Here is a 23,245-nt window from a genome sequence, read left to right as displayed (position 1 = left end):
TTGGATAATTTCTATTGATCTGCCTTCATATTCACTGCCTCCTCTATCTTCATTCTGCTGTTGAGCCCATCCATTGAGTGTTTAAATTTCTGTTATTGTAATTTTCTGTATCGTCTTCTCTTGCTTTGCTGAGACTCTCTAGTTTTCCATTTGCTTCAAGATTATTTTTGATTGCTTGTTGAAGCATTTTTATTAAAGTTGCTTAAAGTTTTTGTCAGATAACTCCAACATCTGGGTCATGTTGGGGTTTGTAACTTTTGCTTGTCTTTTCCATGTGAGTTGGAGGTTTTCTTGGTTCTTTGTATTCTGAGTAATTTTGAATTGTTTGCTGGACATTTTGAATATTATGTTAAGAGAATTAATCTGACTAGGGAATGATAGTCATATAAGTTCACAGTGAAGCTTAGAAGTGCTACTCAGATATTCATCACTGCCTTTCCATGCTCAGATGTGAAGATTCACATACAATGATGATTACTCTTCCCTTCCCTTTACCCTTCACCTCTGTCTTCCTCTCTTTTTCTTCTTTTTTGGTTGAATCTATGTAAATGAGATCTATTGAATATATCAAGTTTCAGTGAAAGTTACCTTCTTGTGTTGAAAGTTTTGTCTTCTTTTTTTTTTTTTTTTTTTTTTTTTGCGGTACGCGGGCCTCTCACTGTTGTGGCCCCTCCCGTTGCGGAGCCCAGGCTCCAGACGCGCAGGCTCATCAGCCATGGCTCACGGGCCCAGCCGCTCCGCGGCACGTGGGCTCCTCCCGAACCGGGGCACGAACCCGCGTCCCCTGCATCGGCAGGCGGACTCTCAACCACTGCGCCACCAGGGAAGCCCCAGTTTTGTCTTTTTTAATGTATACTTGGTAACTTGATTATGGCTACTCGAATTTATAAGGCTTACTGCTGATCAGATTTTTAAAAATAATTAACACAGGTAATTTCTGTTCGGTTCATGTTGAATAGAACTAGTTATATAACCTTTGGCATGATCAGAAAGGAAAATTGGATACCTCTAGCATATGGATATTTCTTTCATATGTTTATTTTTCAGTGTTACTCAATTTGAGTCTTTTATCTGGGCTTTCTAGCCAATCTCAGAATTCATTATGCAGCCTGGATTAGATGGGCATGTTTGTAGCCAGATACATTTCTTCCTAGCTTTCATGCCATCTACAGGGAACCTGTTCTTCTGGTGTTCTTCAGCCAGTGGACACTGAAACCAAATTCTTCTTTTAAATATATTATTTGGCAAAAACAGTGTTGGTCAGAACAGAAACTTAACTCAATTCAGCTTAATCAGAAAAAGGGAAATTTATGGGAAGTATACTAACTAGTTGAGCTGCAGGAATCAGTCAAGGCAGGACCTTAGATTGTCAGACACCAGTGGTATTCTATTTTCCACCTTTCTTTGCTTGTTTCTAAATATTTGCTCCTTTTTTTCTTTGTAGATAGGTTTTCCCCCGTGGTGGGGAGCATGGCTGTAAGTAGCCCTAGATTCATTTGCTTCCACTTAACGTGACTATAGTCAAATGTATATAGCTAAGAACATATAGTCACACATATATAGTCAGGAAAGCTAAATTTCAGGAAAATTCCAGGGAAAATATTTAATTGTTTATGACTGGAATCATTTGCCCAATTGCCCAGTCTGGTGGGTTGACGTACGTGATTGGTCCATCCTGTATAACATGTCCTTCCTGTGTCCAGGTGGCAGTGTCTGTTATCAGAAGTAAGGTGTTACAGAATTATTATGGATCTCAAGGAACACCCTAATTTATATTTATAATTTCTTCTTTATAGATAGCCGTTTTACTTCCTAATTTTTCCTCTTTTATCATTGGGAGAAGAGAAGAAAACAACATTAAATTTCAAATCCTTCAGTTTCCTGGCCAAATACTGGAATTTAAAATTATATCCCAGATTTCTTATGATTGTATTGTTTGTTTCTATATGAATCAGCTTAAGTATGTGCTAATCAGTGTGTTTGAGGCTTACAGTTTTTGTTCACATTCAAGACTTTAGGGGAGGGGCTTCCCTGGTGGCGCAGTGGTTGAGAGTCCTCCTGCCGATGCAGGGGACACACGTTCGTGCCCCGGTCCGGGAGGATCCCACGTGCCACGGAGCGGCTGGGCCCGTGAGCCATGGCCGCTGAGCCTGCGCGTCCGGAGCCTGTGCTGTGCAACGGGAGAGGCCACAACGGTGAGAGGCCCACGTACCGCAAAAAAAAAAAAAAAAAAAAAAAAAAAGACTTCAGGGGAAAAAAACCTAGTTCCCTATTTGACTGTATTGTGGAATGGTGTGGGTAATGGAAGAAAAGAATGTTCTAGCAGAAGGGGCAGAGTATTCCAAGACCATTAAACTGTGGATAGTGTTTGATAGATGGAATGCGTTTCTTCATTTCTTCCATGACATCTAGTAATCATTCTTTCTAAGCCAAAGTCTCAGACTGTTTTTCTACAGTTTTCTTGTATCTATGGATTTCTAGATAAATTAGCCTTCCCTGGCAGTCATTTGTGCGCCTTACCCATATCCAGCTTTCCTATTCTGATCACACAGAAGGCCATGTGACTAGTTCTATTCATTGATATGACCTGAGTCACTTCATGTCCTATGTCTAATTGACAGTGTCAGGCCCTCCAGAGTTTTTTTTTTCTATCCAGCCTGGTGATTGGCATTTTTAAAAATAGTGACTGCTGCTCTATCAACCTGCATCCTGCCTGACTACAGCAGGGCTTTCCTGCCTACCTGAAATGGACATATAGCATGAATGAAAACTAAACCTTTTTTTTTTTTTTTTTTTGCGGTACGCGGGTCTCTCACTGCTGTGACCTCTCCCGTTGCGAAGCACAGGCTCCAGACATGCAGGCTCAGTGGCCATGGCTCACGGGCCCAGCCGCTCCGCGCCATGTGGGATCTTCCTGGACCGGGGCACGAACCCGCGTCCCCTGCATCAGCAGGCGGATTCTCAACCACTGCGCCACCAGGGAAGCCCCAAAACTAAACCTTTTTTGTTTTAAGGCAAAGAGACTGCGGAGTGTAATGTAGCCTTCCTGGCTGGCACACTTTCCCTGGAAAGTGGCCCATTGATGGAACTTCTGTCATAAGCCTTTAAACATTTGATGATAACATAATTGTATTTTCAATTACGTCTTAAGCAATCTGCTCAGTGCTTTATAAAATATCTTACTAAATCCTAGCAAATTTCCTGTGAGGATAGGACTATGATTAGGTAGGAACTTGCCCTATCTCTTCTTTTCTCTATCTACTGTCACTTCCCTGGTAATCTAATTCATTCTTGTGATTTTAAATATCATCTGTCATTTTTCACTGAATTTAAGATACTGTTGCTTGTAAGATACATTGTTGTTTTATGTACCACCAAAAAGTAGTCTATTTTAGTGTTTATTTTCACTTAACATTTTTATTTCATACTTAACTGTTGTAGCCTGCTGACTGATTGATGGAAGTATAGTTGATTTACAATTTTGTGTTAGTTTCAGGTGTACAGCAAAGTGGTATTCCTTTCCAGATTCTTTTCTGTTATAGGTTATTACAAGATACTGAATATAGTTCCCAACGCTATACAGTAGGTCCTTGTTGTTTATCTGTTTTATATATAGTAGTGTGTATCTGTTAATCCCAAATTCCTAATTTATCCCTCCCCTCCAGTAACTCTAAATTTGTTTTCTATGTCTGTTTCTGTTTTGTGAATAAGTTCATTTGTATCATTTTTTAAGATTCCACATATAAGTGATATCATATGGTATTTGTCTTTCTCTGTCTGACTTCATTTAGTATGATAATCTCTAGGGCCATCTGTATTGCTGCACATGGCATTATTTCATTCTTTTTTATGGCTGAGTAATATTCCATTGTGTGTGTGTGTGTATGTGTATGTATATATATATACACAGACATACACACGCACACATATATACCACATCTTCTTTATCCATTCATACGTTGATGGACACTTAGGTTGCTTCCATGTCTTGGCTATTGTAAACAGTGCTGCGATGAACATTGGGGTGTATGTATCTTTTCGAATTAGAATTTTCATCTTTTCTGGATATATACCCAGTAGTGGGATTGCTGTATGATACGGTAACTCTATTTTTAGTTTAGTTTTTTTTTTTTTTTTTTTTTTGTGGTACACAGGCCTCCCACTGCCGCGGCCTCTCCCGCCGTGGAGCACAGGCTCCGGACACGCAGGCCTAGTGGCCATGGCCCACGGACCCAGCCGCTCTGCGGTACATGGGATCCTCCCAGACTGGGGCACGAACCCACGTCCCCCGCATCGGCAGGCGGACTCCAAACCACTACGCCACCAGGGAAGCCCTATTTTTAGTTTTTTTAAGAAAGCTCCATACTGTTCTCCATAGTGACTGCACCAATTTACACTCCCACCAACAGTGTAGGAGGGTTCCCTTTTCTCCAAACCCTCTCCAACATTTAGTATTTGTAGACTTTAAAAAAAATATATTTATTGTTTTATTTATTTGGCTGCATTGGGTCTTAGTTATGGCACGTGGGATCTTTGTTGTGGCATGCGGGATCTTTCATTGTGGTGCATGGGCTCTTCGTTACGGTGGGTGTGCTTCTCTGTAGTTGTGGCGCGTGGGCTCAGTAGTTGCGGTGTGTGGGCTCTCTAGTTACAGTGCACAGGCTCTAGAGCGCTTGGGCTTAGTTGCCCTGCAGCATGTGAGATCTTGGTTCCCCAACTGGGGATCAAACCTGCATTCCCTGCATTGGAAGGCAGATTCTTAATCTGGACCACCAGGGACCACCAGGGAAGTCCCTTGTAGACTTTTTTTTTTTTTTTTTGCGGTACGCGGGCCTCTCACTGTTGTGGCCTCTCCCGTCGCAGAGCACAGGCTCCGGACGCGCAGGCCCAGCGGCCATGGCTCACGGGCCCAGCAGCTCCACGGCACGTGGGATCCTCCCAGACCGGAGCACGAACCCGCGTCCCCTGCATTGGCAGGCGGACTCCCAACGACTGCGCCACTAGGGAAGCCCCCTTGTAGACTTTTTGATGATGGCCATTCTAACTGGTGTGAGGTGATACCTCACTGTAGTTTTGATTTGTATTTCTCTACTAACTAGCAACGTTGAGCATCTTTTCATGTGCCTGTTGGCCATCTGTATGTGTTCTTTGGAGAAATGTCTGTTTAGGTCTTCTACCCATTTTTTGGTTGGGTTTTTTTTTTTAATATTGAGCTGTATGAACTGTTTGTATACTTTGGAAATTAAGCCCTTGTCAGTCACATCATTTGCAGATATTTTATCCCAGACATAGCCTTTTTAGGCTTATTTGCTTTATCAATATCAAATTTATGCTTGGCATCTCTATATGTCTTTCTGCATCTATAATAACTTTTGTTTCAGTATGGAGTCATGTTATAATCTTAGTGGCAGTTAATCTCAACATATGCAATACCAACAATGCACATAACTTAGTTGACTGACAGCAGTGTGAATAGCCTTGACCAAATTGTACATCCTCAGGCAATGGTAACTATATCATGCCCACCACGTGGGCAACAGCAATTTTAAGATGTCATCAATCGTAAGATTGCATTCTGTTGTTATAATGTGCATGTGTGTGTGGTGAGGGGTGGTCTCTTAGAATGAGTGAAAAACATGTTATTTCTCAACTTCCAAATTTGTATCTCCAGCCCAGACATCTTATTTAATTCTAGATGTGAATACCCAGCTCCTATTTAATGTGTTTACTCTGGTTCTTTAATAGGCATGTCAGGATGTTTAAAATAAAATTTCTAATTCCACATGTGCCTTTTTCTCCTATCCCCAGTGTTCCCTCTGCAGTCTTTTTGATTTGGGGCTCTTATATTCTTTGACTTAGGTTAAAAACTGCAGAGTCAAAGATGATTGCTTTCCATCATACCCCACATTCAATTCATCAGCAAATCCTGTTGACTCCACCTTTATACTATATCCAGAATCTGACGCATTTTACCACCTCTGCCAGTATAAATTTGGTAAAAAGCACCATCATCTTTCCTTTGGCAGTCATCTCCCATCTGGTTTCTTGGCATCGACTCTTGCTCCCACTGTGGTCCATTTTCAATGTAGCAGCCATTTAAAAAATCTAAGTGATCATGTTACTTTCTTTTTAAAAAACTAATCTCTATAGATATATAGTTCACATACTATATTAATCACCCATTTAATGTGTAATTCAGTGGCTTTTCATATGTTTACAGACTTGTGCAAAAACCCTCACCAAAATCAACTTTAGGATATTTTCATCACTCCAAAGAAGAAACCCACACCTTTTAGCTCTCATCCCTCAATCCCTTTATTCTCCCCAGTCTTAGGCAACCAGTAGTCTAGTTTCTGCCTCTGTGGATTTCCCTATTCTGGACATTTTATGTAAATGGAAATACACAATTTGTGGTCCTTTGTAACTGGCTTCTTTCATTTAGTATTTAAGGTTTGTTCATGTTGTAGTGTATATATTTCTTGCCAAATATATACATTGAATGGATATACACCACATTTTATTTATTATCAGTTGATGAATGTTTGGGTTGTTTCCCCTTTTTGGTTATTATGCATAATGCTGCTATGAACATTCACATACTAGTTTTTGTATGTGTTGTTGTATGTCACTGTTCCTCTAACACAATGTATTATCTATTGTGTCTCAAGCCACCCCAAAGCTTAGTACTTAAAACAATCACTATGCGTCTATGAGCAGTCTTACTTTGGCTAGACTATGCTTTTATGACCAGCTGGTGGTTCTAGGTAGGCTGGCTGGTCTAGGATGGCCTTGAAGGGCACTTGGTTCTATCAGGCTAGCCCACGCATGTTCTCATAGCAAGGCAGGGGTGTAAGAGCAAGTTCAGTTGTGCAGGAGGACAAGAAGAAGTGTATATTTGCATTTTAAGCCTCTGCTTGGATCATGTTTGCTAATAACCTTTTGCCCAAAGTGAGTCACTTGGAGAAGCCAAGGGTCAGAGTGGGAAGGGGACTACAAAGTTATGACTCAGAAGGTATGTCTACAGGGAAACCATTAATTGGGGTCTTGAATGCAGTCAGCCTGTCTATCACACACAGCAGTTTTGCTCCTACCTTAATACCTTTGCCTTTGTTTCCCCTCTGGTCTCCTTTTTATATAGCTGCATGGTGAGCTTGCTCCCTCACTTTTTCAGGTCTCTGTTCATACATCATCTTATCACTGACACGTTCAAGTCTGACCACTCTCCAAAATTCATAGCCACCTACCTCTCTCCTGTTTCCTGGCTCTATTTTTCTTTGTAACTTTTTATCACCATCTGATATATTATGTATTCTCTTTGTTTAGTGCTTGTCTTCCCTCAACTAGAATGTACGCTCTGTGAGGTCAGGGACTTTGTTTAATTGCACTGTATTCATTGCCTAGAACCCTGCCATATAGTAGGCAATTATTAAATATTTGTTGAATGAAGGAATGAATCTACATTGAACCACTTTTACTTAAATTCTAATTTTCTCAAAAGTTCTCACCTGCCTTATGTTGGAGAATGTGTAAACGGTCAGCTGTTCTTGGTTAGAATATCTAATGATGGAATATTTCTTCTGCTTCTTATAAACACATAGACTGTGCAGTATATGAGTAGTTTTGCCACTTATTAGCTGTCTGTCCTGGGCCAGTTTTTTTTTTTCATCTCTGTTTTCTCATCTGTAAATTAAGGATAACAATAGTTTCAATCTCATTGAGGCGTTGGGAGGAGTTGAACAATGTAATATATATAAAGTGTGTAAACAGTGCCTTGTTCACCAGTTACTGCATAATATTCCTGTCACCCACTTGTTATGTACATGGCACAGGGAAAATGGAACGGGAAGCTGGAGAGATCTTACACTGATGGAGAATTTGTGAGGTCTTTGAAAACTGGCAGTATATTTTTTTGGAAGTGGAAAGCACAGCAGAAAAAATAGCCGGGTGATATTTTTCCAGCGTGTGTATGGTTACATTGTATTCTTAAAACATTCACATACCACTAAGTGCTCTTCACAGAATATTATGTTTTGTTCCAGGGTTTACAAAAAAAAATGCCTAAAACTAGTGAGCATTCTCGTCTCACTTGGGAGTCTTCTAGGTACCATTCTAGATATATTGGAGACAGGGTAGTTCATTATTAACACTGGATGCCTTGGGGCATGAGAACTTAATTCTCTCATGGAACCCCAGCTGAAAAAGAAAGAAAATATCTTGACTAAGGTGGCTCCTACTTCTCTGACCTCAGTTGAACCCTCTTGAATGTGATTTAATCAGTCTGCTCTGAGCTTACCCAGAATATAGAGTTTTTATATTTTCGTGCAGCCAGCACCTATAAAATACCTGCTTCTTGCCAGTATACTTAAGTGCTAGGAATAAAACAGTGATCAGTGTGTTACAGATCTCAACTTTACTGAACTTCCAGCCCTAATAGGCCATTATGGCCCCAGTTATTTACTTGTGACAGTGTTTTTCCACAAATCTTTGTGACAGTGATTTTAGAATTGTAGGATGTGGTGCTCAGAAGTGTTTCCCATGGTTTTGGAAAACAGAGAGTGACTTGGGATAGGAGGATACAATGGAAGAAAATTATGACCCGGGGGTTGTACCAAAATTAATAGCAGGAAACATGGTAAGTTCTTAAGATGTGTAAAAATATTTGTAACTGAAAGTCCTGAATCTGTACTGCATCTGTTTCACATGATATAAATCTGCATTTTCATCCAATTTTTTTTTTTTTTTTTTTTTTTGCTGTACGCGGGCCTCTCACTGCTGTGGCCTCTCCCGTTGCGGAGCACAGGCTCCGGACACACAGGCCCCGCGGCCATGGCTCGCGGGCCCAGCCGCTCCGCGGCATGTGGGATCTTCCGGGATCGGGGCACGAACCCGTGTCCCCTGCATCGGCAGGCGGACTCTCAACCACTGCGCCACCAGGGAAGCCCTTCATCCAATTTTATTCCTGCTCCAAATACAGTTCTGTTTAATTCAGTTATATGTATGTGACAAAAATTTGATCTGTTTACTGAAGACCCTTTTGAATAGTAGTGGTGAGTAGTTGAATTTTTTTAAGTTAAGTAAATTTAGTGGACAATTTTATGGACAGTTTAAAATGGTTCATTTATGGTGCTGTTTTCTTTTGTGTTTTGTCAGGATCCTTGAAATATTAGGATTTACTTGCTCTTGACCAACCAAAAGAAATACTTTGATCCTCTTATTCCATTTCAGATAATTTTAGATTAATTTCCAAATTTAACTCAAAGTCAGGATATATTCTGTTATTGATTTCTTGAGTACCACTTTCCTATTTTTATTTATTACTGTCTACTGGCCAAAGTAATTGAACAACGATCAACAAACTCTTAAATCCTCAGCCTCTTTCTTAACCTGAAAGGTTCCAGACACTTGTCTGGCCCTTGATTATAGCTGTTCTTCAGCCTTCTCAAGTAAAACTGTTTCTTCACAACTCACAGACTTCAGGACTAAGATATTAGTAAGGAATGACTATAAGAATTAATAATATCCTTGGGGAGAGGGTGGAGGAATTGGGAGATTGGGATTGACACATATACACTATTGATACTATGTATAAAATAGATAAGTAATGAGAACTTATTGTATAGCACAGGAAACTCTGCATAATGCACTGTGGTGACCTAAATGGGAAGGAAATCCAAAAAAGGGGATGTATGTATATGTATAGCTGATTCATTTTGCTGTACAGTAGAAACTAACACAACAACGTAAAGCAACTATAGCCCAATAAAAATTAATTTAAAAAAAAGAATAATGTCCTTGACTCTCTAGTCCGCCTCCCCTTTTATAGGCGGAATAAATATTGATACCAGCTGCCCAGCGTCTCTCTGCCTGCACTCAGGCAGTTGAATGTACTGCTCTAAATTTATGCCATGAACCTCAACAGGGCTTCAACAGTGTCTGGCAGTGCTGCTCCTTCTTCACTTTCCCTATTAAGACTGCATTTTCACTCATTGCAAACCTCTCACAGCCCCCATTCTCATCTGTGGACTTCACCTCAAACTTTATTGAGAAATTGGATGCGGCTGTCATCATCTTTGCATCACCATATCTGCAGACCTATCTGCATTGGTCTTCATGTTCTCAGTCTTCCTTTCTCTTGTTATCAGAGACCTTCCATGACACTCTAATTCCTCTTCTTGTGACTCAGGTTCCATCTCTTCTTACTGTCTCTAGGGCTTCCTTCCTGCAGTTAGCTTCTCTTTTCCACATCATGAATTTCTCTCTATTGGATTTTCCCTTCAGCCTACAAACATACTCTGTTATCTGCCAGCCCTGATACATATGCAAATATATGTAAATATGATGATCAAGGATGTACAGTTATATAGATTTCATCCTTCCTAGTGTCTTCTATCCACTATTTCTTGTTCCTATGCTTATCCAGTAAATTATCTTCATTGAATAGTTTTTCTTCTACCTCAGTGTCTGTTTCTTCTCAACCATTTTTGTGGACTCTGTTCTTTACCAATCCTCTAAATATTGGTGGGCTCTAAGGTTGAGTCTTCTTTGCCTACACTCTCTTGGAAATTTGCTTATTAAAGTACTGTGACACCCAAATGTATCTCTTGCCTCATATCTCTTCCTGAGTACTAAAATGCATAGCTAGCTTGCCTCCTTGATCATTTAATTATCCTCTCTTGTGGGTGATATAATACTTGATTTCTTCTCCTTGAGATTCCCCACTTCAGTAAATGGCATCACCGTCCACCCTGTTACTTAGTCAAAATCTTGGGGTGAGCCTTGATTCTTATTTCTCTCTCTCACCTTTCTCCCATGTCTAATTTATTAGTGAGTTTCATTTTCCTACCTCTAAAATATATACCAGATTCACCAGTTTTTCTCCATCTCCACTGCTTCCACTTTAGTCCAAGCAATCGTCTCTTGCTTAGCCTACAACTGTAGTCTCACTGGCCTTCTCTGCATCCATTCTTGCCCTTCCTATAATCTCTTCTCCACTAAAGTGATATTTGAGGCACTAAAATATATACTGTTTTGGATTTACATTGTCTAGAATTAAATTCTGACTTCATTGTTTACCAGCTTTGTGGCTTTGAGCAAAATACTTAACACCTCTGTGCCACAATATTCTCATCTATAAAATGGGATGATAATTGTCAATAATAATAAAATATCAATCAGGTTATGTCACACACACACACACACACACCCTTCCACTTTTGAAACTTTGAATTCTCATATCTTAGAATAAAATCAAAGCTACTTACCATGGCTTTCAGGATGCTTCATAACCTGGCCCTTTGCCTAATTGTTCTGACCACTTTTTGTTATCATTCTTGCTATCTTTAACTCTCTACTTTGAAACATGACTTTTTATGGAATATCTTTTTTTTGGTTGGGGAGCAACTTAGGTTTTTGTTTTGTGTTTGTTTTGTTGTATGTAAAGATAGTGCCAAATTTTTAAAAATCAGTTGATGTTTTTTCACCTGGTGAATCATTTATCTTTATAAATAGACCTACTGTGTTTTCTAGTTTTGTGGGAGACTGGTAAATTCCTAGCTAAGTCAAAAGATAGGAGTGTTTTCAGAACTATGAGTCCTGTTGAGGTAAATTTTTGAGACCTTACGTGACCAAAAAGTTTCATTACCCTCATGCTTGACTGGTAGTTTCCTGGAGGGTAAAATTCTAGGTTCAAATCATTTTTATTCAGGGCAATGAAAACATTACTCCATTGTCTTTTCTGTTCAAAGCTTTATTGAGATATAATTCACATATCATAGAATGCACCCATTTAAAGAGTACACTTCAGTATTTTTTAATATATTCCCAGAGTTGTGCAGTCGTTATCACAATCCATTGTAGAACATTTTTATCACCCCAAAGAGAATCCCCCAGATAGAATTCATTCCCCATTCCCACTAACCCCCCAGCCTTAGGCAATAAGTTAATCCATTTTCTGTTTCCATTCTCTTTTCATGTTGCTGATGAAAAGTCTGATATCAATTCTAGTTATTCATTAGGAAACATTTAGGGTTTTCTTCTCAGCTTTGAGTTTCTGAAGTTTATTCATGGAAACTAGGATTTATTCAGACATGAGTCTTTTTTACTCATCTATCTTAGCCCTCACTGAGCGTTTTCAGTCAGAATACTGATGTTTTTCCTTAGGTCAAAATATTTTAAAATTTTTATTTCTTCTATTTTCATCATTTAGAGTTTTTATTAAATGAATTTTGAACTTCCCAGATATGTTCTTAATATCCCAACTATTTACTTGTGTTATGCACCTCTGTTTTTTCCTTTGTTTTGCTTTGCTTTACTTTCTGGGAAGTTTCTTTAATTTTATATTGCAAATCACTGCCATGGTCTTTACCAATGCTCATTCTGTTATTTACCCCTTCTAAATTTTTTCCCCAATAATAATATTTCCATTTTCTCTTTACCCAGTCATTCTGTTTGTTCATCGTGATCTTTCTCTTTCTTCCTGTTGGATTTTCAGTGTCTTTTTTTTTTTAATTGAGATATAATTGACATATAACATTATATTAGTTTCAGATATACAACATGATGATTTGATATTTGTGTATATTGAGAAATGATCACCACAATAAGTTAGTTAACATCCATTTTCACACAAAGAATTTTTTTTACCCCTTAGGATGAGAACTTTTAAGATCTACTCTCTTAGCAACTTTCAAATATACAGTACAGTATTATTAACTATAGTCACCATGCTGTACATGTCTTGTGAATCTTGACTGTCTATTCATACTTATGAATAAAAGACTGAGTTAATTACAGTAGAGAACTTTGTAGTTATACAGATCTAGACTTCTTTTCTAAATGGGAAGTCTGATCGTGGATTTTCCATAAGTCTTTTGTGTTCATTGGTTGGTTTCTTTTAGGGCACAGGGATTGGAGTAGGCAGGTTTAGGGCTGCCCCAGTTACAAAAGTAAGGACAAGTTTAGTGTGGAAGGAGCTAACCAACTCACCAGGTCAATTTATTTATTTCCTTCCTTCTTTCCTTCCTTCCTTCCCTTTTCAAGCATATAGAAAATTGTAGAGAATAATATGACCATCCATGTATCCATTACCCAACTGTGTTGAATCATGTCTTTTTTCATATTTCCTTCAGATTTTTTAAATATATAAGAAAATTATAGAAACAATCATCAAAGAGATCATATAGAGATAATCAAAGATTACCTTTGAATCTATTCCCTGCCCTCTCTCTTTTCAGAGGTAACCATTATCCTGAATTTAGTGTTTATCATACCCATGCATGTTTCTATATTTTTGCTGTGGGTATATATCCATAAACAATGTCGGTTCCATGTTTAAAGCTGTACATACCCTGGAATTTGCTTTTTTCACTCAGTATTGTGTTTTTGAGATGTGTTCTTGTTGATATATTTAGCTTTAGTTCATTTTGACTTCTATCTAGTGTTCCATTTCACAAATATATTGGAGTTTGCTCTTTTTTCTCTTAGGGAATATTTGACTTGGTTCTAATATCTTGCTATTATAAACATTATTGCAATGAATATGTCTTGTGCCTCTGTTAATATATAATAGCTAGATGATAGCTTAATGCCCATGTTCAACTTTACTAGATATTGCCAGTTTATTCTCAGACATTTACATTATACCCACCTGTAGAATAGAAGAGCATCTATTGCTGTACATGGTTGGTGCTGAATTTTTTGCCAGTCCCATGGGTGTGAAATGGTTTCTCATTTTAATTTTCATTTCTTTGATTACTAACGAGGTTGTTTATTTTATCATGTGTTTATTGGATATTCTGAATTCTCTTTAGTGAACTCTTATTCATAAACCCTTTGCTCTGTTTTCTTTTGGATTATTTGACCTTTTCGAAAGAGATAACCAGTTACCCCAGCATTATTTATTATACAGTTTTGTTCCCCACTAAGTTATAATGCCAACACAAACCATATGCCATGTATATAAATACCTGTGCCTACTCAGCCATAAAAAAGAATGAAATAATGCCATTTGCAGCAACATGGCTGGACCTAGAGATTATCGTACTAAGTGAAGTAAGTCAGACAAAGACAAATATCATATGATATCACTTATATGTGGATTCTAAAAAAAAAAAAAGATACAAATGAACTTATTTACAAAACAGAAATAGACTCACAGACATAGAAAACAAACTTAGAGTTACTGGAGGGGAGGGATAAATTAGGAATTTCAGATTAACAGATAAATACTGCAGGGACTTCCCTGGTGGCGCAGTGGTTGGGAGTCCGCCTGTCGATGCAGGGGACATGGGTTCGTGCCCCGGTCTGGGAGGATCCCGCGTGCCGCGGAGTGGTTGGGCCTGTGGGCCATGGCCGCTGGGCCTGCGCGTGCGGAGCCTGTTCTCTGCGACGGGAGAGGCCACGGCAGCGGGAGGCCCACGTACCGCAAAAAAACCCCAAAAAAACCAAAAAACAGATAATTACTGCTATATATAAAATAGGTAAACAACAAGGACTTAATGTATAGCACAGGGTACTATATTCACTATCTATAATGGAAAAGAATCTGAAAAAGAATGTGTGTGTGTGTATAAAACTGAATCACTTTGCTATATACCTGACAGTGTAAATCAACGATACTTCAATTAAAAAAAAAATCCATGTTAAAAAAAAAATCCCTGTGCTTCTGAGTCCTTTATTCAGTCCATTTACTCTGTTTTCCTATTCCTACCATACTATTGCTTTATAAATCTTGCTGTCTGGTAACACCTTTCTTACTTTCCTTATTATTAAAAGGCTATCATTTTACAGTGCTTCCATAAGAATTTTAGAGTTTGTCACATTCCATGGGAAAAAAATCTCTCTTGGGAATTTATTGTACTGCACTGAATTAATTTGGGGACAATTGAGATTGTTATGGCATTGAGTCCTCACACGCACACACACACAATTTACATATTTGTCAAATGAAGAGGGGGCACACACACACATATCATATAGTGTAAATGTGAAATAAAGTCTGGTGGAGAAGAGTAAGTACCAGAATACACACAATCCCCTGAGCTCTTTTATTTCCACATATTTGTGTTCTTAGGGTAGACATAACTAGAATTAATTTACCATGGAAAGAGCTCCTAGGTAATAATTGGAGCTTTGATGTTGATGAAATGGCCTTATTAGAAAAGGATCCTGAGCTCTGTAGCTGTCCTCAGCCTCTTCTTGCATTGAGTAAACTCAGGCTGTTGAGTCAGCTTCTTGATAGGCTATAATAAGAGGGGAGGCAATTAGCCTCCAGAGTCATCTGAGTTTGTCTCTTATCAATATTCTTTTATGCACTTGTATATTATTTTGTTGTTTACGCCACAAAGATCTTGCAGTCTTTTGTTAGATTTATTCCTGAATTCTTTACAGTTTTTGTTGCTGTTGTGAACAGCATCTTTTTTTAATTGCCTCTGGCTGATGCATTGGAACACTATGTAATATTTGTATCCTTGATCTTACATCCGCCAGTCCCAGTCTTGCTGAACTCTTACATTAGTCTTTATAATTAATAGTTATTAGCCCTAACCATTTATAGAGTCTCTTGGGTTTTTCTATAGATAGCATGTTTTCTACAAATAAATTTTTATCTCTACCAGTCCAATTCTGAAGTCTCTTTTTGTATCGTATCTCCATGCCAGTAACTGTAATGTCTTGTATATCACAGCAGTGATAACAGGCACCCTTATCTTATTCCTCATCTTTCACTATGGTATTTTGCTGCAGGTTATTCTCAAATGAGAATAACTATGATTTTTCCCAAAAAGGCAGGATAAATGCATAATTCTTTTCCATTAATATTTACTTTTCTAAAGATGTCACAGTTACCTAAAGTCTCCCATCAAACACTATTTTTATGGGCTAGTGAATTTTTATTTTTTTAAATGTATGCAGTCTATTATAGTTCATTGTAGTCTTTACTCTCTTTGCTGAAAACCTCCCAAATTTGACCAGTAGGAGTCCCTTCAGGCTAGCTCCTGTGTTGTTTTCACATCTGTCCAATACAACAAGATGTTCCAGAACTCCTCTTCTTGAATAATAGATGGACCTTAAAATGCTTTAGTGCTGGCCATTTCTCCCATTAGTTGTAGTCATTGTTTTAGTTGTTATTTTATATAGTCTATGCTTATTTATATATACTGTCATGTTTATAGTTTCTAGGTTCCCCATTTGTATTAGTTTGCTATGGCTGCAATAGCAAATTGCCACAAACTTGGTGGGTTACAACAGTACAAATTTATTCTCTTAGCAAGTCTGAAATAGGTTTCACTAGGCCAAAACTAAGGTGTCAGAAAGGCTGTGCTCTCTCTAGAGCAATTTCCTTGCCTTTTCCAGCTTCTAGCGTTGCATTCCTTGACTCATGGCCCCTTCTTCCAACTTCAAGGCCAGCAGTGTAGCGTCTTCAAATCTCTCTGGTAGGTCTCCTATTGCCTAATGCTCTGTAGTAAAATCTCCCTCCAGTTCCATTTTATAGGGACGTGATTACGCTTAGGGCCCACCCAGATAATCCAGGAAAATCTCCCTAACTCAAGATACTTAATTACATTTGCACAGTTCTTTTTGTCATATAAGGTACCATTTATAGGTTCTGGGTTTCAGGATGTATACATCTTGGGGGATGTTAATTAGCCTGCCATACTGTTCTTTTATATTATTCTGGGTTCAGTTTCCTTCTTCTAGGTTGTTAGCTATTTTCTTTTAGCACCTTGAAGTCAATTCATTATCCTCTGGCTTCTTTTACTGTTCTTAGGAGTATGACATCAGTCTAATTTATCTTTCTTTTCTTTCTGGTTGACTTTAAGAACTTTTATGCATTTTCACTTCAACATGGATGGTTGTGGATTTAGTTTTATCTGTCATGGCCAGGACTCATTTTGCTACTTTTTTTTTTGCGGTACGTGGGCCTCTCACTGCTGTGGCCTCTCCCGTTGCGGAGCACAGGCTCCGGACGCACAGGCCCAGCGGCCAGGGCCCACGGGCCCAGCTGCTCCGCGGCACGTGGGATCCTCCCGGACCGGGGCACGAACCCGTGTCCCCTGCATCGGCAGGTGGACTCCCAACCACTGCGCCACTAGGGAAGCCCATTTTGCTACTCTTGAGTATTTTTTATTTCCAACTGTTTTGGAAAATTACAGCCATCTTCTTTTCAAATATCTCTCCCATTTTCTGTTTACCTCTGCATTTACTAATTCTGTTCTTTATGTCTTTCATGTTTTCCTTTCATTTTTCTCTGCCTTTTGGCTAATTTTCTCTGAATCATCTTCTAGTTCTTTAATTCTCTTTTCAACTCTATTTACTTATACTGAGATTTTTTTTAATGACTATATGATTCAAAATTCAGTCTTTGTAGTTTCTTCATGCTTCCTTTTTATATGTATGTGTTGTCTTTAAGCTTTGAGATCTTCCAGACTTATTTCAGTAGGAACTTCCAGTTTATTAGCTTTGATTTTTTTTGGTCAAGCTTGATTATATCTGTATTATTTTAGAGGAATTACTCAGAATTTTTTCTGGTGAATGACAGGTGTGCTAGTTTTCTTGCTTTCAGTACCATGATTCTCTTAACAATTTTCTTGGAATTTTAGGACAAAGTCTCTTCTTTATTATTATTTATTATTTATTATCTTTGGTAATAATCATTTGTTTTTTGGCATCAATTAGACTAGTCCTGTAATTTTCTCCTTTGACCTAAAGTATTATGTTACTGGATTCCTAATGAATGACTATCCCCACATTAAAAAATACATATATAGTACTGAATTATGTTTAAGAGTTTGTCTTTCCTCACAGGTTGGATTATTTTGTGGCTTTATTTTTTTGTCTTATCTTTGTCAAGGTTTGACATCTAGATTTTGCTAGCTTCATAAAATGAATTTGGAAGATTTTCTTTTTTACATATATTATCACCTATTAATAACTGATAGTATATTTCCTTAAAGTTTTGATAGAAACCAATAATTTGGATCTGATACCTTCTTATTGGGAGGAGGGGAGTCAGTGGCTGTAGTTTTTTCTGCCTTTGCTACCCTTCAATTCCTCCCATAGCAGTTTGTCTGCATTATATTTTAACTTGGCTTTTTAAAAAAAATTTCAGTCCTTTTTTGGAGAGTGAATTTTGCCATTTTTAAAGTTCCTAGAAATGATAAGTTGTTTACTAGTATTGCCTGGTTTTAATTGCTGTGTTCTACTGAAGAGATCAAAAAAGGATAGGAAATCTTCTAGTACCTTTCTTGAAGTTTTTTGTTTTTAATTCTTTCATTTCCCTTTTAGAATTGTTGTAACAGTTTTTCTTGTTTTTCCAAGAAGACATTTTAAGGCCAAAGCTCTATGTCTACTGTTAACTTTACAGTATCTTATTCTACTTTTTAATATATCGTCAAAGTATAAATATCATCAAAGTTTTTTTTCTTACTCTTTGGGGAAAATCTGAAAGAATTTCCTGTCCCAGACTCATCTTTTCTAATTACAACTAGGGTTCATAGTGATTTTTCTTCATTCTTCGGATATAAAGTTGCTTTTGTTTGGAAGTTAAGAAACCTGCCTTTCAGGCATTTGTGGTCAGGCCCTGCATTTTCTACCTCCAGCAAGAAAATTTAATTCTAATCAGTTCTAATCAGCTCAGTCTCCTCATTTCCCCCATGCTCTTTGCCCTCTCTAATTTTTTTTCTTTTCCCTTTCTCCCATTCTTTGGGGGAATGGTTCTTTACCCTAACTGCACATGAGTTTTATCTGTGGAGCTTTAAAAAAAAAAAAAAAAAAAAAAAAAGGAATGTACTTAATTTCCTGGACTGAAAAGAGTCGCTGAACTAGGATTAATATTTCTCTCTTATCCTATTCTGAAGACAGCTTAAATCTTAGCCTGCAGTACTAATTGAATACATATTATGACAAAGACACACCAAGATAAGTGATGGGGGAATAAAAGATGAATAAAACATGTTTCTGATCTCAAAGTAGCTAGTAGACATGAAAAACATAAGCAATTTTAGGATATCAAATTTTGACTATAAAGCAGTTCTGCCTGGGTGGTCAATGAACTCATCATAGAGGGAGTTTGTCATTTTCTGAGATGAAGAGACTAAGAAAAACAAGTTTTGAAGGGGCTCTGGGGGACAGATCAAAAGTTGACTTTTGAACATGTTAAGTTTGAGATGCTTATTAGTTATCTTAGTAGAGATATTCAGTAAGCAGTTGGACAAAAAGTCTGGAGTTGAGAGGATAGAGTTGGGTTTAAAAATTGGGTTTCATCGTTTCATATTTGGCATATAAAGCCACAAGATTAGGTAAGATCACTTGGGGAGTAAGTGTAGCTAGAGAAAAGAAGATATCTAATACTTGTTGGGGATATGAGAAATTAGCAAAGGAGTCATAAAGGAAAATATTGTAATATCTGACTGTAGAAGAAATTAGAAATTTCTGTCATTTCTTCTCAAACTTTAATAAGGATCACTTTGTTAAAGTTCGGTAGGTCTGAAATGGGGCCTGAGATTCTGCTACTCTAACAAACTTCCAGAAGATTATGCTGCTGGTAGTCTATGGACCGTGCTTTGAGTAGCAAGACTTTCTGTGACTACAGAGACATAAAGTAAAAAGAAGGAAAGACTGCAACGTTTGTAGGAGAATAAGGATTAATACCCAGAATATCCAGAATAAAGGGTATCTATAAATGAACAAGAAAAAAATAGATGGGGAGAAAGAATACAGATAGGGAATTTTCCATAAAGAAATTAAAATGGTCAATAAACATGAAAAATGCTCAACTTTCTAGGAAATACAAATTGAAACAACAAGATCATCTTTCCCCTTAAGATCAGGAAAAGTTTAAAAGTTTGAAAATATCCAGTGTTGGTGGGATTGTGGGGAAAAGGGTGGACTGATACCCTAGGAGGGTATCTTGGTACCTTTTTCCTTTTGGAAGACCATTTGGCATATTAACTTTTTAAATGTGCATATCCTTCAATCCAGGAATCCTTTGCCTTAGTATCTAAAAGGAAAACTTGTACCTTTGCCCAGAAGGGCATTTCAGAGCTATTCACTGAATTGTTTGAAGTTGAGAAAAATGAAATAATCTAAATGTCCTCTAGTAAGGAATTATTAAATAAACCAAGGGTCCTGAAACCCTTTGCTCACTTATTCTCCCTTGTACATTTTAAAATTGTCTCACATTTTTGGGACTTCCCTGGTGGCTCAGTGGTTAAGAATCCGCCTGCCAATGCAGGGGACATGGGTTCGAGCCCTAGTCCGGGAAGATCCCACATACTGTGGAGCAACTAAGCCGGTGCACCACAACTACTGAGCCTGTGCTCTAGAGCCCACAAGCCACAACTACTGAGTCCACGTGCCACAACTACTGAAGCTCACACACCAGAGCCTGTGCTCTGCAACAAGAGAAGCCACCGCAATGAGAAGTCTGTGCACCGCAATGAAGAATAGGCCCCTCTCACCGCTAGAGAAAGCCTGTGCGCAGCAACAAAGACCCAATGCAGCCAAAAAATTAAATAAATGAATAAAAATTTTTTAGAAAATTGTCTCATGTTTTTTCATTATAACTTTAATAGTTTAAAAGACCATGATTTCTAGTATATGTTAAGTACATTTTGGTTACATCTTAAAATTGCAGATTCAAATCATTCAGTTTATAGAGAGTATCATATACCATATGATAATTTGCAAAGCAGATTCTCATACCACTCAGATAAATTGAACTCATTTTTCATTAAGGAAAAAAAATCTGACTTCTTATTTATCTTAAAATAAACATGTAATATGTGCCTGTATTATGACTTCTGAATTCTAGACTTTGAATTCTCAGCTGGCTGAGACTTCTGAATTCTCAGCTGGCTGGCTGGTTAAATGGATGAGGCTTGGAGCCTTCCCAAGAATGTGTTTCATTAATAAAATAAGGTCTTGCTCTTAATTTTCCCCCCCTTTTTTTCAAGGGATTTTCCTTCTTCTTTTGTTTGTTAGGTGCTTTGAAGTTTATACAGCTCAGAACAGTGCACCTTAGTAGGATTTGAGATGGATAAGAACTTTGCCTTTCTTTTACAAAGTGGAGAATTACAAAGTGGTAATTTTAAAAGCAGAGGAAGAAAGGAGAACTAGTTCTAAAGCAGATCAATTAGGAAGAGTACAGATAGACATTGAGGATCTGGAAATTGATTCTCCTAAAATCATCCATGTCGACCTAACCTTAGGTTACCGTTGAAGTTTGAAGACCGTTGAAATAAGCAGTGCCATAACAATATTTTGAAATGAATGTTATCTATCTATACTTAATTCAGCCATTTAAAAGGATGCTTATACAACCCTTTAAATGGAGTAAAATACATGTGTATTGACATGGAAAGAATTCTGAGGCATGTTGTTTGGTGAAAAAAGCAAGTGTTAAAAATATTTTAATATGTAATATTTATATTATATATAGTTGTATATTTTATATATGTATATATTTATGTTTTTTTTAGAAGATGTTGGGGGTAGGAGTTTATTAATTTATTTATTTTTGCTGTGTTGGGTCTTCATTTCTGTGCGAGGGCTTTCTCTAGTTGTGGCAAGCGGGGGCCACTCTTCATCGCGGTGCGCAGGCCTCTCACTATAGCGGCCTCTCTTGTTGCGGAGCACAGGCTCCACACGAGCAGGCTCAGTAGTTGTGGCTCACGGGCCCAGTCTCTCTGTGGCATGTGGGACCTTCCCAGACCAGGGCTCGAACCTGTGTCCCCTGCATCGGCAGGCAGATTCTCAACCACTGCGCCACCAGGGAAGCCCTATATTTATGTTTTTTACTTGAGTGAGAAGGAGACATGGAAGAATGTATATCAAACTGTAAACAGCACTTACCTTTTTGGCAGGGGGCCCAGCAATGTGGGGAAAGTGAAAAGAGATTTTCATTGCTTGTTCCTGAATACTCATGTATTACTTAAATCTTTTATAGTTGAGAATATATTGTGTTACTAGTGTAGGAGAAAATTTAAAGAAGTTTAATAATAAAAGGGAAAAACCACTATACTAAATGATCTCTAAGGTCTCTAAGCTTTAAATTTCAAGGAACACTGACAGTTACTGCAATATTTTAATAGAAATGTTAAAATATTTCTAATTCATATTCTAAATGATTTGTATTCAAATTCTTTCAAAATATTTTTTAGGTGTGGAATATCAAACAAATGATTAAATTGACACAGGAGCATATAGAGGCCCTACTGGACAAATTTGGTGGGGAGCATAATCCACCATCAATATATCTGGAGGTAAGCTTTTGGGTATCATATATGTAGTAATTTTGAAAAGGAGAAAATGAACTTATAGAAAAGCATTTGTACTGGTAATATTGGTTATTTTAGGGAGTGGGATTAGAAGTAGATATGGGAAGAGAGAATTAGCTTTGTCTTTATTGTACTTTTTCATCGTGTTTCACTTGTTACAATAAATATGTAGTATTTTCTAATTTGGAAAATATCAAAACTAAAGGAGAAGTTGTATATAAGCTTCAAAATATCACCCTGGTTTTAAAAAAAAAAAAAAAACAGTGAAAAAAAGAGAGAGAGAAAACAGTCTTTTCTGGAGGTCAGCAAACTAGTTACCATATTAGAAAATGGGGAGAATTTTGTGAAATATCTTTTTCCCAGAACAAATCCCCACAAAATAGGTTTTTGCTTCCTTATGGATAAAGTCTACAGTATTTAAATAGCTCAAAATTGCTGAGCCTTACTGTTTGACAGTGCCTTCAGGCTTTTGTATCCAGCCTTGAACATAATGGTAAATTTATTGACGAGTCATTGTTCTTACTCCTATGAGGTAGTAGTTACTGTCATAATCACAGGTAGGCTTTCTTGGCATTAGTTTCCTATGTAAGTCACTCAGGTTCCACAGCTAGGAAGCTGTTATGGAATCTAGGCAGGCAGGCTCCACAGCCCACACTGCTTAGCATTACACTATACTGGCTGTCTCTATAAAAGCTGGCTCCAACTGTAATCACTAGTCATACTGGGAGATAACCCTAAATGACAAATGATCAGGACCCTAAATTCCAAATGATCAGGTTACCATTTGCCTTCAAATGCCAGAAATTTTTAGGCATGGATTGACAGACTCCTAAATGAACATTCTAATTTAGTAATCTAATTACTTTTAAAGGGTAAGTTAAATCTTCCGTATTTCAAGAGAAAGTAAGCTTGCATTTCTAAAATAAACTTGGAAGTTTGGAAATAACTGCTAATAAACTGTTCTCTTCTTC

The 23,245-nt window shown here is 37.7% G+C and overlaps 1 protein-coding gene across 3 annotated transcripts in view; it reads left to right on the top strand.

The window, feature by feature from the left end:
• The window catches only part of BRAF (B-Raf proto-oncogene, serine/threonine kinase), a 155,269-nt gene that overhangs the window by 38,007 nt on the left and 94,017 nt on the right, over nucleotides 1-23,245 (top strand). For all 3 annotated transcript variants that reach the window (XM_060107620.1, XM_060107622.1, XM_060107621.1), the window contains exon 2: nucleotides 22,158-22,259. In XM_060107620.1, the coding sequence (XP_059963603.1) occupies nucleotides 22,158-22,259 (102 nt within the window). The remainder of the gene's footprint in view (nucleotides 1-22,157; nucleotides 22,260-23,245) is intronic.

Source organism: Mesoplodon densirostris, chromosome 9 (genome assembly GCF_025265405.1).
Source record: "Mesoplodon densirostris isolate mMesDen1 chromosome 9, mMesDen1 primary haplotype, whole genome shotgun sequence".
NCBI lineage: Eukaryota > Metazoa > Chordata > Mammalia > Artiodactyla > Ziphiidae > Mesoplodon > Mesoplodon densirostris.
This window is presented reverse-complemented; position numbering and strand designations above follow the sequence as displayed.